Source organism: Lithobates pipiens, unplaced genomic scaffold (genome assembly GCF_037356315.1).
Source record: "Lithobates pipiens isolate NorthernLeopardFrog02 unplaced genomic scaffold, aLitPip1_a1.2 Scaffold_16, whole genome shotgun sequence".
NCBI classification, from domain to species: Eukaryota; Metazoa; Chordata; class Amphibia; order Anura; family Ranidae; genus Lithobates; species Lithobates pipiens.
This window is the reverse complement of record NW_027507748.1, coordinates 261,233,769-261,249,703: the sequence shown is the minus strand read 5'-3', so window position 1 is coordinate 261,249,703 and position 15,935 is coordinate 261,233,769. Positions and strand designations below refer to the sequence as shown.

General features: G+C 43.6%; 1 protein-coding gene across 1 annotated transcript in view; it reads right to left on the bottom strand.

Moving 5' to 3' along the window:
- SORT1 (sortilin 1) overlaps positions 1-15,935 on the bottom strand; it is a 234,401-nt gene that overhangs the window by 203,458 nt on the left and 15,008 nt on the right. The window contains exon 2 of the mRNA XM_077481349.1: positions 4,615-4,671. Within this exon, the coding sequence (XP_077337475.1) occupies positions 4,615-4,671 (57 nt within the window). The remainder of the gene's footprint in view (positions 1-4,614; positions 4,672-15,935) is intronic.

Here is a 15,935-nt window from a genome sequence, read left to right as displayed (position 1 = left end):
AGCTAGGTTTTGTGTTTTTGCTACTTTGCCCTTTATTTTGTTTTCTGGAGCACTGTACAGCACCTGTATATGGACTTGTATATACGCCATAAATAAACACAGCACTGTTGGTCACTTCATCTCTGGATTTGGTATCTGTGCCTGAGAAACTGCTCATCCCAGGGAGCTTTATACCTGCTACCTTTCCCCCAGGTCACAAATGGTGGAGGCTGCGACCAGCTGTAGTAAGTTACTACTTAAAAGGCCGGAACCTAGAGTGACTAAAACATGGAGGAAATCCTAAAACAATTGATGATATCCAACGCTGCACAGCAGGAAGCAAATGCTACACTACAGCAAGCTAATGCTATTGCACAGGAGCAAACCAAGGCGCTGTTCCAACAGATTAGTGCTGTATAGGAGCAAACAAATGCTGCAATTAATGCTGCACTACAGCAAGCTAATGCTATCGCACAGGAGCAATCGCAGAGGCTGTTTGAACAGCTAGCCACTGATGCCAAAGCGGATAGGAAAACCTTGATGAAAGTTGTGGAGACCCTAGCCCAGCGGTCACCTGCTAAAATTGATGTTGGAGACAAGCCCTCAGCCATCCATGTGGGTCGCTTTCTTTCTAAGATGACTACAGATCATGATCCAGAGGCCTTTCTGCTAACGTTTCAACGGACTGCTGAGAGGGAAGGTTGGCCTAAAACACAGTGGGCAGGACTGGTTGCTCCCCTGCTTTCTGGAGAATTGCAGAAGGCCTACTATGATTTGGAATCAGCAGAAGTGGGAGACTATGAAAAGGTCAAACGGGAAATCCTGGCACGACTTGGTGTCACTTTGGCAGTTTGAGCACAGTGGATCCACAGCTGGTTCTTTCAAGGGAAGAAGCCCCCCAAGATCGCAGATGTTCGACCTAATTCACCTACATTAATTAATTCTACACATTTAGAAATCTGATCCATGATCCAGTTTGAGTCTTGGTCCTCTTCCCCAGGCCAATTTAAGCTCACCTGAGCAGACAGCATTTGCTTTCTGCCTGGGACATTTACACAAAGTCGGTCTGTGAAGAGAGTAAGGTTGGTAAAACCTGTTAAGCAGTTCTAAGCGTTAGGCTTGTTCAGCCGGGTAGTGAGGGCCTGCAGATTTCTATAGCTAGAGCCGTGACATGGCTAGGTTTTGTGTTTTTGCTACTTTGCCCTTTATTTTGTTTTCTGGAGCACTGTACAGCACCTGTATATGGACTTGTATATACCAAAAATAAACACAGCACTGTTGGTCTCTTCATCTCTGGATTTGGTATCTGTGCCTGAGAAACTGCTCATCCCAGGGAGCTTTATACCTGCTACCTGTCCCCCAGGTCACAAGGTGTACAAAAGTGAGACCTCATTCATGTCAATGTATAGCAGCACTGTGTGCCTTTCTACAGTGACATGCAATCAAGCTCGGGACCCTGCAATAAAGTGAAGCAAGTTAGTATTTTATCACAGATCACTGCAGTCAGCTCTAGGCTACATTGCAGTGTGAATAGGACAACAGAAAAAAAAAAAAACAATTTGTTTTATGTGTGTCCTAGCAGGGACCAGCGTTCTTCCAGTGGGAAAAAACACCAGTCACTGCGTACGATGCGTCGAATATCTCCCCCGTACCCCCGCTATGTGATGCTTTTAGAATAGGGGGGGGGTCTCATTTTGGTCTGGCATGGCAACTGGCGATTCCCTTTGATACCCTGTACGAGGTATTCTTATCTCCACTGAATTTGTAAGGCTCCACTGTATATGGTGCTGAGCAATCTAGGCTCGCTTGAACCGGCCCATTGTCTATTGTTATTCCTTACCATATATGCAAGATACTGATCCATACCTCAGACATGGGATTGAAGCTTTTGGAATATTTGAGCCATTTATAAGTAAGGGGGCTCCTCAGTTTTTCTATTTCTCAGTTTTCCCTCCCCTTGGGTGTATGCTCCCACACCTGCCCGGGGACGGTTTTCACAGACGTTAGTCTCTCCTTGTAACTTGCATATTACAGCGTCATGTCAACTTTAAAGACAAATACGACACATCTGCACAGGCTCCTGAATAAGCAGTTGTCCCCGAAACACGTAGTGCAACCATACAAGGATGGTGGAACTCCCCATTTCTGAAATACACCTTGAAAGATCATTAAGTGTTAATTGTATATTTTACAAGGTGATGTTCCTCCCATGTTAGCTTGCAGTTATATTAGGGGATATTGTATTTTAATTGCTTGTATATGGAATCTAATAAAATGGTATATTTTTATACCTTGATTGGTGTTGCTGCAGGGGCCTACAAAGTCCATATTTTTCTTTATTATATTTCTCCCACAAATAGCAAATAAATGATCTGATTGATTTCTGTGGAGGATGTGCCAAACTCACTTGCCACATTGGTGGACATCTGATCTTCTAGAAGTGAGAATCTTAGGCTAAAGATCAAAGTGGATCAAATATAATTTAAAAAATTGAATTTTACGTTTTACACTCCGGTCTAAAATTAAATGCCACTATGCTATGAAAAAAGGTTTCGCTCTACCTAAAGTATGATTCTATTGTCCCAGACACACGCACACACGTGTGTACACAATGCTTAAATGTGGGTAAGGCCTCGATGCCTGCTCACAGAACAAAAGCTTTGCCAGACTGCATGGGTTTCCAAGTATGACATCCACAGAAAACAGAACACACACAATAACCCTTTGTAGTTTAAAAATGGAAGGATTTAAACCTCGCTAAAAACCATTCTTGTGCCAGCTGGTAACTGGGACCATCAGTACTGCCTGGAAAAGTTATTAACATTTAAGACAGACTCTTGTAATGGCTACATTCTGGGTCTTTGGCTGTATTTACTAAGAGCTCTCTATCCTCAACCATGGGCTACTAATGAAAATAAACCCGCATTCATTTTTAAAATACCTTTATTAGAAGTGTCTCAGAGAATTCAAAGGTTAGTTCAATTAGCACTGTAACCTACTAAGCTATAACTATCTAGAGGCACATATACAATACAACTCTACACCAGGGGTAGGCAACCAGAGGTGGAGGTCTACCTAAACAACATGGGAGAAGACAAAGATCACAGGGTCGCCTCCTCACATCCAATTTAAACCTCTATTTACCATGTCGCAATCGCATGCAATGCAGAGAAATCATGGGTTTAAATCTGGTTGGCGAGGAGGCAACATATCGGCTCCTCACTACGTCAGACACTTGGATCACTTTTCAGAGGAGCAAAATGTGAATGAGCCCTTAGTTGCATGTGTAAGGGACTCGTTCACACAAAGTTAGGAGGTAGTAAAACCCAGCAGCTGAGTCACGGTTTTACTGCCTCCAATCCCTACCCTTATTAGATGCTGAAGCAGCAGTCAAAAGGTGTACACATGCTGCAGCAGGAATTAAGCCCCGTTTTGGTGGGTGCTACCACCTGCCAATCCTGACCCATTCAAGTAAATGGGGCCACTCTGCAAGTGCCCCGCAACTGCAAGCTTCTGGTGAGAAACAAGGCTGCCTGCTTTAACCCCTTGTTTGCTGTAGGTTGCAGGGCACTTGCAGAATGGCCTCATTCACTTGACTGAGTCACGCTTAGCAGGTGCTACACCCACCAACCATGACAGGGCGTACAACTCCTGCTGGGTCTGACATGTGTACATCTCTGGCCACTGCAGCTAAAAAAAAAAAAAAAAAAAAACAAACAAACAAACAAACCAAACACACACACACACACACACACACACACACACACACACACACACACACACATCTTAACTATGGGGTTTCACCACTCCCCAAAATCCAAATTATCTATGAACCCTTACTGTTCTGAGCCACTTATAAGGCTGCTTTCACACGGTGGGTACAGAGGAGTGCATTTGCCACTTTCCTAGGTTAGCTGTGCTTAGCCATTGGCTTCTATTGTATCCTGCAGGTGTGGAGCACTTTCCAAAAGTGCACCAAAACTCCTGCATTCAGAAAGTGCTCCACACCTGCAGGATATAATACAAGTCTATGGCTAAGCACAGCAAACCTGCAGGAACACTGCCTGAACCTGCAGTGTGGGTAAACCGCAGCACATCAGTGTGAAAGCAGCCCTATATTATGCCCGGTGTATTGGTTCACACTGATCTGAAAAGCTTGTCTTTCCTGCTGCTGGCACCACTTAGGAGACCACTATAAGAGGTGGAGCGCAGTTGATATCACTCCACATAGGATAGGAGCCAGCACTACAGAGGAGACATCGGCTTACGTGGCTCCCTACTACACCTCCAACTTTACAAATAGTGTCTCTGCATTGCACTCTAGTAGATTGCAGTCTGGGCTTGCTGACCGACCACTCCAGAGCATCAGTCACCTGTCCGTGATCTAGGGGTAGAATAATATCTACAGGTTGCTGACCCCCCCACTCTACACAATAAATTTGTAGGATTTTAGGCTTGTGATTGGTAATAGTACAGCATGTTCTAGTGTTTTTTTTTTTTGTGTTCTCTAGAAGCCAAAAATCTAAAATAAACCAGTAACAGAAGCTAGTGAAGTTAACATAATTGTTGATTTTTTTCCCCACAAGTGAAAAAATTAAAAATAAATAACACGCATACATGAATACCATCACTTACCCCTGATCCATCACCAACCCAGACCAAAGACAGTTCTATACTTGTATCAAAGGTGGCCTGCATGTATTAAGAAAAAATAAAAATAAATAGAAATAAGTTATAGTTTTACATAAAACATTACACAACACTGCAGTCTTAAAATGCACTAAACCCACAACAGTAAAATCAGTCTGTATATGCAGCATAGCATGCTTGTTATACTACCTGTGGAACTTAAGGGGTTAATCCTCTGCATTGTGTAAAAAAGGCTGTTTTATCTTGTATGCATAGATCCTCCCTCCCTGCAAGGTCCATCTGGGGAAAGCCAGCGAACACACAGGCAACAGCCACCCTGCACATGTTCTTTTATGCTTTAAAGTGGTTGTAAACCCTTACAAACCACTTTGACCTACAGGTAAGCCTAGATTAAGGCTTACCTGTAGGTCCAAGAAATAGCGTCTAAACCTATACGGTTTAGGAGATATTTACAAAAAGACAGCCACCGCTGTCTACAGCGCAGCGGCGCGCTGAGCATGCCGCAGATCACTGCGATATGCCGCTCATGTCGGCTCCGGCGAATCACAGCACCGGAGCAGCGAGACCCGGAAGTCACTCCGGGATACATGGCAGCAGTGAAGATAGAGGAGGACCACTTCGGGGGCTTAGTTCTCAGATAAGTTATTCATAATGAGCTAGTATGCTATGCATACTAGCTCATTATGCCTTTGCCTTGCAGGTTTTTTTTTTAAGTGCCTTTACTTCCTCTTTAACCACTTCGCGCCTGCCCTATAGCCAAAAGATGGCCACAGAGCGGATGCTATTTGCCGGGAGGCCGGCCTCCTGTTTACTTCCCTAATAAGCGCCGCCGCATGTGCATCGGGGAAGTTCTGTGTTGGCCATGTGCCTCGGACACAGCCAATCACAGATCGTGCTAAATGGTCAATCACAGTAGCCATTTGGCACTCGATCGGGCTATCCAATGAGCGGTGATCTCATATGTAAACATATGAGATCATCTCTCATCGCCGGTTCCCCTCCTCACACAGAGACGGCATGTGAGGAGGGAGAGCTTCTGTGCTGCAGCTGCAGTGACTGACAGCGAGTGTACACACAGTGAAACACACACACGTCCCCAGTGCCACCTATCAATTCCACCTGTCCCCAGGGCCACCTAACAGTGTCATCTGTTCCCAGTGCCACCTGTCCCCAGTCCTACCTATCCGTGCCACCCGTCCCCAGTGCCACCCATCCCTAGTGCCACCCATTCCTAGTGTCACATGTCAGTTACATGTATCAGTTCCACCTGTCAGTGTCCCGTATTATTGGCAACTGTCATCAGTGTCAGGTGTCACGTATTAGTGCCATCTGTCAGTGCCAAATCAGTGTCACGTGTCATCAGTGCCACAGATTAGTTCCATCTGTCATCAGTGCCACGTCAGCGTCACGTGTCATTGTCCTGGTGCTCCAGGGCCTTCAAAAGTGTAATAGATAGTCAACAATTTAGATGTGTAATTTATGCTCCTAGAACACGTGATGGGGCTCCCTGCATGTTGGGCGTCTCCAAGTGACCAGGCTGTGAAAAAGTCCCACACATGTGGTAGTGCAATACTCAGGAGGAGTAGCAGAATTTAATTTGCGGTGTCATTTGTGGTATACACATGCCATGTGAGAGAAATAACCTATTACATTGACAATTTTCTGGGAAAAAAAAAATCTTCATTTTGCAAAGAATTGTGGGAAAAAATATCAAAAAGCTCACTATGCCTCTTACTAAATACCTTGAAATGTCTACTTTCCAAAAAGGGGTCATTTGGGGGGCATTTCTACGTTCCTGACTTGTTCGGGTCGCAAGAAATGAGATGGCCACCAGTACATCAGATGTTATCAATTTTGTATGATGATTCGCACCACAGTTTGTAGACTAACTTTCACAAAGACCAAATAATATCCACTAATTTGGGTTATTTTTACCAAAGATATGTAGCAGTATAAATTATGGCCAAAATTTATGAAGGAAAAAATTAATAATTTTATCACAGACACAAAGAAAAATTTATTTTTTCTTCAAAATTTTTGGTCTTTTTTCATTTATAGCGCAAAAAATAAACCCTGGAGGTGATCAAATACCACCAAAAGAAAGCCATTTGTGGGGAAAAAAAAAAAAAAAAAAAAAAAAAGACAAAAAAATTCATTTGGGTACAGTGCTGCATGACTAGTAATTGTCATTCAAAGTGTGAGCGCACCGAAAGCTGAAAATTGGTCTGGGCAGGAAGGGTGTTTAAGTGCCCAGTAGGCAAGTGGTTAACAGTTTCTTTTTCTCAGGAGGTAGCCAGGTCACATGATATCGACATCACACATGTGGGTGTGTATACAGGCTACAGAGGAAAAAAAAAAAAACAAACACACACACACACACACACCACTCCTCCACCTTCCTGAACTTTCAGCACTGAAGTAATTGTGCAGTTTATGAATAAACCGTGGTATACAGATAAAAAAAAAAAAAAAAAATGTAAAAAGAAGATTTATAAGCTGTGGACACTGGGGTAGCGGATGAACCATTTTCATATGACTGGGTTTAGTAACACTTTAAATAGGAGCCTCAAACCCGCTTGCCAATACCAGCCTACAAATTTTTCCAGCAGCTACAATATATGCAAATCGCCTTAATGCACACAGAAAATACATACACCCAAGTTTGATGAGCACATACCAAATTGAGGGCCACCTCTTTAGGTTGACTCAAACACACACACAAAAAATAAAAAATAAAAAATAAGGTAGTAAAGCACCCCTGTCCCTGTGTGCTCGCACGCAGAAGCGAACACATACAAACGTTAGAGCAATATTTATAGCACTTGACCTCCTCTAACTGTAAACATGTAACCAGTAAAACATTTTAAAGCGCCTATGGGGATTTTTAAGTACCGAAGTTGGGCGCCATGCCACAAGCGTGTGCAATTTTGAAGCATGCCATGTTAGGTATTCATTTACTCAGCATAACTTAATCTTTCACATTATGCCAAAAAAATTGGGCTAACTTTCCCAGCTGACCATATTGAGAAAGAAGCACACTTTAGGCTTCTTCCAGTAAGGTGTCCCAGAAGAAAGAAGTGCCTCTCATTGGTCAGCAGGATCTTGTGGTCACACTGATCAATAAGCGCTTGCTATCATGAGCATTATGATGAACACTCACTGCAGGATGGTGAGGACCACTACACCACAGCCGCTATGTGCTGCAGGGTCCTGAGGAGTGGCCAGAATATTTGCGTTAGTTCACCTTTTTCACGAAATATAAACCAGTGTATCTGCCCATTAACCAATTGGTCCCCAGGTCAATTCTGACACTTTTCACATACATGTAAAAAATCTTTTTTTTTGCTAGAAAATTACTTAGAACCCCCAAACGTTTTATTTTTTTTGTCACTGCTTTCAAAAAAATATTTTACACCTTGCACACAAACCATATCCAATTTTTTGGCATACCCATTGCATGTCACGCTTGCCTACCCCTGTGGAATGGTAACAACCGTAACTAAAAATCCCCATAGGCGGTGCTTTAAAAGTCTCTACAGGTTTAGAGTTACACAGGAGGTCTGGCGCTAGAATTATTGCTCTCACACGTGTGGTGCGATTACTGTTTACAAATGCATGCAGGCTTATGTTTGTAATGGCATTTGTTAGAGCTGCACGATTCTGGCCAAAATGAGAATCACAATTTTTTGGGCTTAGAATAAGAAGAAGATCATGATTCTCACGACATAAAATCTTTCACATCCAAAGACATGCAGGTAGGTTAATTGGCTTCTGTCCAAAATTGGCCCTAGTATATGAATGGGGACCTTGGATTGTGGGCTCCTTGAGGTCAGGGACCGACATGAGTGTGCAATGTACAGGGATAGGAACAATTGTAGATACTCACTCAGGTTGAACTGGATGGACTGGTGTCTTTATTCAACCTAACTAACTATGAAACTATGAAACATTGTACAAAAAAAAAAAAAAAATTAAAGTAATTTTTTCCAAAGAAATGGCATTTGAAAGACCACTGTGCAAATACAGTGCAACAACCACCATTTTATACTCTAAGGCATATTACTAAAAAAAAAAAAAAAAAAAAAAAAAAAAAAAAAAAAAAAAAAAAAAAAAAAAAAAAAAAAGGTATAATGTTTGGGGGTTCTAAGTAATTTTTTATTTTTTTTACTAGAAAAAGATTTCAACTTGAAATAAACAAATGTCAGAAAAAGGTTTAGTGTTTAACTGGTTAAAATTTTTCTCACTTGGGGTCCTTTCACACGGGACAGGTCTGTGATGATCCGCCCAGTGAACATCCGCTTGCTCAGAGGATGACAGAGCAGTCCCTGCACACTGTGATACACGGATATAGTGTGACATAATGTATTGTAACAACCAACATTTTTTTTTTTACTATAAAATGTATATAATAATAAAAACATTTATATTTGGGGGTTTCAAATATTTTCTAGCAAAAAAAAAAAAAAAAACAATTTTAAACTTTAACCACTTGGGTACCGCGCTATTGCCGAATGACGGCATTAGCGCGGACCTAGATTTCCGGGACTACGTCTATTGACGTCGTCCCGGTTACGAGCGGCCTGCGCGCCCCCTGAGGGGCGTGCGCGGCGCGCTCTGTGATCGGCGAGTCTATGAGACTCGCCTGATCACCGATCCGTGCAAGGGGTCGATCCCGACCCCTTATCACGTGATCAGCTGTCAGCCAATGACAGCTGATCATGTGATAGAACGGAGCCGGTAATCGGCTATTATTCCTCCTCGCGCTGACAGCGCGAGGAGAAAAAAAAAAAAAAAGCCGATCACCGGCGGCCGTGATCGGGACATCAGTCCTAATCACGGCCAGCAATGCAAGGCACCACATGCCACCTGCCAGTGCCCACCTGCCTCCCGCAGTGCCATCCTGAAGTATAACTAAAAGTAAAAGTAAGTGCCCCCCGTCTGTGTCCATAGTGCCCACAGTGCCACCCAATCTGCCTCAAAGGTGCTGCACCCCAGTGCCGCCCATAAGTGCCCAGCAGTGCCGCCCATAAGTGCCCATCAGTCCCATCTATCTGTGGTACCTATCAGTGCCCATCCGTGCCACCCATCCGTGCCACCCATCCATGCCATCTTATCTGTGCCCATCTGTGCCTATTAGTGCCGCCTTAACTATGCCCATCAGTGCCCACCAATGCAGCCCATCAGTGCCCACCAATGCAGCCCATCAGTGCCCACCAATGCAGCCCATCAGTGCCCACCAATGCAGCCCATCAGTGCCCACCAATGCAGCCCATCAGTGCCCACCAATGCAGCCCATCAGTGCCCACCAATGCAGCCCATCAGTGCCCACCAATGCAGCCCATCAGTGCCGCCTTATCAGCGCACTTCAATGAAGGAGAAAAATGACCCGTTTGCAAAATTTTATAACAAACTATTAAAACATGATTTTTTTTTTTTTTGCATCTTTTTTTGTTTGTTTAGCAAAAAATAAAACTCCGAGCTGTAACTAAATACCACCAAAAGAAAGCTCTATTTGTGGGAAAAAAAATGATAAAAATTTCATTTGGGTACAGTGTTGTATGCCCGCGCAATTGTCATTCAAAGTGCATCAGCGCTGAAAGCTGAAAATTGGTCTGGGACTGAGGGGGGTTTAAGTGCCCAGTAAGCAAGTGGTTAAACAAGCAAAATGTCAGAAAAGGGTTTAGTGTTTAATTGGTTAAACTTTTTTCACTTACACGCAAAATCTATTCCATTGACAAATTGTTACTATGCTGGAACAAGAATGGGAAAAAGGGAAAGAAGCAGTGGCAAAAATGTACAGGCCACACATCTTTGTAAGAAGTGTTCACATGTGCAGCATTATACAAGTGTGAGAAAGATTACCAAAAAAAAAATAAAAAAATTTTTTTTTTTAAATATAACAATTCTTGCTCTGAATAAGCTTTTCAATTTGTGAAGCTCAAGTCTCCAGACGTAGAGTGTTCCCCTTGTCTTTTGTAGCGATAAAGTAAACAACTATATGGACCCCCTATGTAAAGTGGATCTGAAAAGTATTGACAGCGCTTTACTTTTTACACATTTCGTTATTGTGGCGCCCTGGGGTTTAGTCAGGGCAAACAAATTCCTGTTCATGCGTAGCTTCTGTAGATAGTTGCTAACGATCCACTGATTTCTCCCCAAGTTTGGCATTGTTGTACTTTCCCTCTTCTGCCACTAGGTGGCCAGGCACTTGCTGGCATTAGATATGAAAAATACATTTCAAGGTCAAGATGGTATATGGCAGGGCTCGACAAACCCCGGTCGCCAGGTCGCATTTGCGCCTAGATTTCGTGTCCTGGCGACTGGGGCAACGCTGCTGGGGTATCCTGTCTCCATTTGGACCCCGAACTCGGCCGCGCAATTCCATCGGGCCGCGCCGGCCAGTAATTGAGGCCGCGGCTTTGCGGCCTTCTAAAATCTTTCGGTAGTCTGGCGCCATCTTGTGGTGGATGTAGAAATTACACCCTATTCCAATAATGCTAATTCCTAATGGAGTGAAGCTCCCCTGCCTGTTTTTTGCCCAACAGTGAGTGTGGTGGCTGGTAAATGGCTTCTCATTATATTATATTATATATATATATATATATATATATATATATATATATATATATATATATATATATATATATATATATATATATATATATATATATATATATATATATATATATATATAATTTTTTTTTTTTTTTTTTTTTTTGTAAAAAGTAAAAAAAAAAATTATTTTAATTAAGGAAAAAAAAAATATTATTTGTAATCCTCCCTGCTTGACCCCTTTCACAAACTGGTAGTGGGCTTCCCCGACTGCAAGTTGCAGAAATCTCTGATGCCGAAGGCATATGGGTATGTGCAGGTAAGCATCCTGGATATCCAAGGACGCCAGGGAGTCCCCTTGATGGAGTGCAGCGACTACTGAGTGAACCGATTCCATTCTGAACCTCTGTATTTTAACAAAGTAATTGAGGGCTTTTAGGTCCAAGACTGGACGTACCCATTCCTTTTTGGGGACTACAAACAGGTTTGAGTAGAACCCCTGGAAATGTTCTGATTCCAGAAGAGGTGCTATCACCCCGCGACTCAGCAAGTCCCTTACCGCCCCAATAGGGACTCCTGGCGAGCCCTGAGTACGGGTATGCTGGGGAGGGGGAAGAATCTGTTTTGCGGCCAAGAGAGGAACTATCTTGTAGCCTGAGGAAATCAGATCGCAGACCCATTAGTCAGACAGCCAAAAGGCCCACCAGGCTGTAAACTCCCGAAGGTGACCCCCCACATGTGTTTTGCGTACGGGTGCAAAGCTTCATGCGGTAGCACTTTTGCTCGCAGGCTTGCGGTTCCGGGGACACTTTGGTCCTTCAGAGGTCGTCCTGTCCGGCTGGGGATGCTCGGTCGAAGCCCAGGGCGGACGAAAAAGCCGCTTGTGAGCGGAGAATGAGGGCCCTTGCCTACGGCGTGGCTCCTTAGCCTTCCTGGCCTGTGGGAGTAGTGTACTTTTACCACCTGTGGCATTTTTAATAAATTTTAATAACAGGTTGTTTAACTTGGATACTGGGGGGGGTCCATGACCGGAGCAGCCAACCACTTTTTTTTTTTTTTTAGAAGGCTCTACTCAAAGGGGTAGTGCACCGCCATATATTTGGGGACCGAAAGGGTCCATTGCAGTCGACCCCATTCCTTGTAAATGAACTTGTCAAAATAAGTCAGATACGGGAACACCGTAGATGAACAGGCTGGCTTACGGGACCCAAAAGGGACTGCTACATCAGCAGAGGGATCTGCTGGCTCCTGAACCTTCAGGGTATCATGCACAGCTGTGATAAGTGCTCCAACAAGCGCTTTGTCACACACGGACCTGGATGGGGACTCATCCTCACTATCTGATCGGTCCTGGTCAGCGTCATCTGGAACGACAGGGGTCACCAGCCTCAGCGGGGCCCAGAGTCTGCGTCAGAGCTCCCCCCCGGAGGACGGGGGGGGGGGGGGCAGGGGCCTTTTTTTAAGCACCTTGGCAACCAATGAATTGAGGACCGCCGACAAAGTGTCCAGGCAAACCGGTTGCAATTGCCTGGATTTCGGGGGAAGAAACACCAGTTTCTGAAGTAATGCCGACCCTGTCTGTCACCTGATTATTATACACAATTTATATAGCGCCAACAGTTCACGCAGCGTTTTACAATGAGGGACCTGATGGGGACTTAGGATAGTGATGGTCCCACCCTCCTAATTGCTGCTGGCTGAGGGACTCTTTCCCGCAGGACTCACCAACCCGACTGGTTCTGCGCTGTCCAGCTATTAGTGTCAGCTACCAGATGCATAGGAGACCACACTGTGCTGTGCAGAGCGGCTGTAAATGGCGCTGAAACTGACCAAAAACGTGTTCAGGCTTCAAGAAAATGGCCACCGAGCGTCCAGTATAAAAGGACATAAATCACAGGGAAATTGTCAGACAGCATGCTCCACCAAAGATGGCCGCCGAGCACTGTATACCATGAGAGACAGTGAACTAAAACAGGCAGATAAATGGCGGTGAACATCGCTACAGCAATCAGACACAGCCTCCAGACACCTCCAGGGAGAGACCCACACACATCCAGGGCACAGCCAGCCAGCGCCCCTGTCTATGGCGCACACACACACACACACAGCTCAGCAGCCCATGCAGCATCCCCCACAGGGAAGGGGGGCGGGAGGGGAGAAAGCGACAGGGAGAGAAGAGAGGGAGTTGAGGGACCCCCGAATTGACCTCCCAGGGAATGCCCAGCCCCACCAAAGCAGGGAGAGCTATACTTACCAGTCCTGAAGAGCTGGGAGACATTCCATCACAAAACCACTCTCCGATCAGTACGGGGGTGGCTGCTGGCCCTGCACACTGTGCTGCAGACATCAGAAGCATGGTCATACGTGTGCCCTGGAGCATTTATGCTCACCGATGGCCTCTGGAGCTGAAGCATGTCGTGGCTGACCCAGCACGGAGCTCTGGTCTGCACACACTTGATGGCCAGGCTGGGGAGACTACAAGGATAAGAGTATCCAGCCTGTCACTCAGCCGGCTGTTGATAGCAGATCACAGGATCTTTAATCTTGTGCAAAAAAGCAACGCTTCTGCAAAAAAATCCATGGACCCGCAGGGTTCCTAGGTCCTTCACTAGGCAGAAAGAAACCGAAGCTGCAAAGCAGGCTGTGGGGTTGTTACCTAAGGGACCGCCCCTTGGGCGGAACTAGAAAGTTCTAGTTTTTATATTAGATGTTAACATGTCATGCCTAGTCCTCTCCTGAAGGTGGCATAACAACCCAATGGTCTAAGAGGAGCTGTGTCAGTTGGTGAATATAAGAGAAAAGGGATTTTACAGTAATAAAAAAATCCTTCTGCTTGCTCTTACATTCATTGATGGACACAGCTCTTCTGGATCATAGGGATGTCCCAAAGCAAAGTCAAAAAGGGTGGGCAAACCAAAAACAAAGAATTTTAGCCACTTACGGACCACCCGCTGAAGTTGTACGTCAGTAATTTGAAGAGGAATATTGTTATGGCAGCAGCTAGCTGCCATAACCCTGGTATTTTCTTCAGTGGGCGGTCTAGTTTCAGATAAAAGTGGATTCTGCGGTGGATTCACAGAATTTGAATTTTTTGGTAATTTAATGTAAATATGAGATCTGAGGTCTTTTTGACCACAGATCTCATATTTAAGAGGTTCTGTCATGCTTTTTTCCCCTATTACAAGAAATGTTTACATTTCTTGTAATAGGGGAAAAAAAAAAAAAAAAGGGAAGGGTGACACAATTTTTTTAATAAACATTGTAAAAATAAAAGATGGTGGAAAAGGAAGTGAATTATTTGCATTTAATATTACAATTACATTGTGTACATACTACACATCTACCACAAGCGTAGAAGCCTGACAAAAAAAAAATAATAATAAAAAAAGAAAAATGTAAAAAGTAAATTTTCTCTAAAAATGGGTGGGTCAATGACTCCAGGGGCAAGGACAGTGCTAAGTGTTAGAGCTGCACGATTCTGGCTAAAATGAGAATCACGATTTTTTTGCTTAGAAGATAGATCACGATTCTCACGGCGTATCTTTCACATTAAAACAAAAAAAAAAAATTGTGCTAACTTTACTGTTTCTTTTTTTATTTATTGAAGTGTATTTTTTCCCCCAAAAAATTGCATTTGAAAAGACAGACACACAGAGACACCATGTTTGGGGGTTCCAAGTAATTTTCTAGCAAAAAATATTTTGTTGATTTAACTTAAGAATGAAGTGTCAGAAAAAGATTTAGACTTTAAGTGGTTAAACTTCCTGCATTTACACGGTTGAATGCTTGGCAGACTGCGCAGATTATTTGTTTACACAAGAAGTTCTTTCCCTTTATCTAAGTAGTAAGGGTTAGTTAAAAGAAAACATCCCGGGCAATCTGCCAATTGTAGAAATTGAAACATTTTGACAGCTGAGTGAGCAGATAATCTCTCTACTTGTTTATATGAAAGAATCGCCTAATCTCAGCGGGAGAGATCGTCAGGGGAGTGAATCGAGATGGTGTTTTTTTAACGATTAATCACGCAGCTCTACTAAGCGTTGGGGCTCGTCTATAAATAAATTGAGGGCAATTGGGGAGAACTGAACCCAATACACTTTCCTTCCTAAGGACATCCCAATGCTTCAGGATAGTCCTCTCAAATTGCCTATATTGCACATTGTAGTCAAGAACAATTTTATATTGGTTGTTTTGACGCTTTGCTGGGAATCTGTGGCAAGACTTAAAATTACCATTTACAGATGCGCTCCATCTAATTGGACAGAGCAGGAGCTATGTTGCAAAGAAAAATGGGCAAAAGTGTCACTTTCTTTGAAAGCCAGAAGCCAGTCCGCGCTAAAGAGCATCAGTTGTTTGAATGCTCTTTAGCACAAACTGACTTCCGGCTTTCAAAGAACTTCTGCAGTACGAAACAAGAGAAAACAACGGATTTCTTCAGTGTTCATGCTCAAGAGCAGCTGAATATATGAGCAAGACATTTCTATCATTGGGGTTCCTCAATGAAACCTGCTAAACTCATCAATCACTAAAGACATTTCTTCACAGCGGTATGCTGTCCTATTGAGATATTTGTGCACTGTGGTTCACCACATTATTTTATCTCATTTTTCTTTTTTTATTGCGTTTAATAAATGTATCATCACATGGATGTTTTAATAAAACCAGAAATATATACTCTATGCACATACGTCTGACCTCAGCGCTCATGTAAGCCAGTAAACTATTAGAATAAATTCTATTGCTAGAATGAAAAT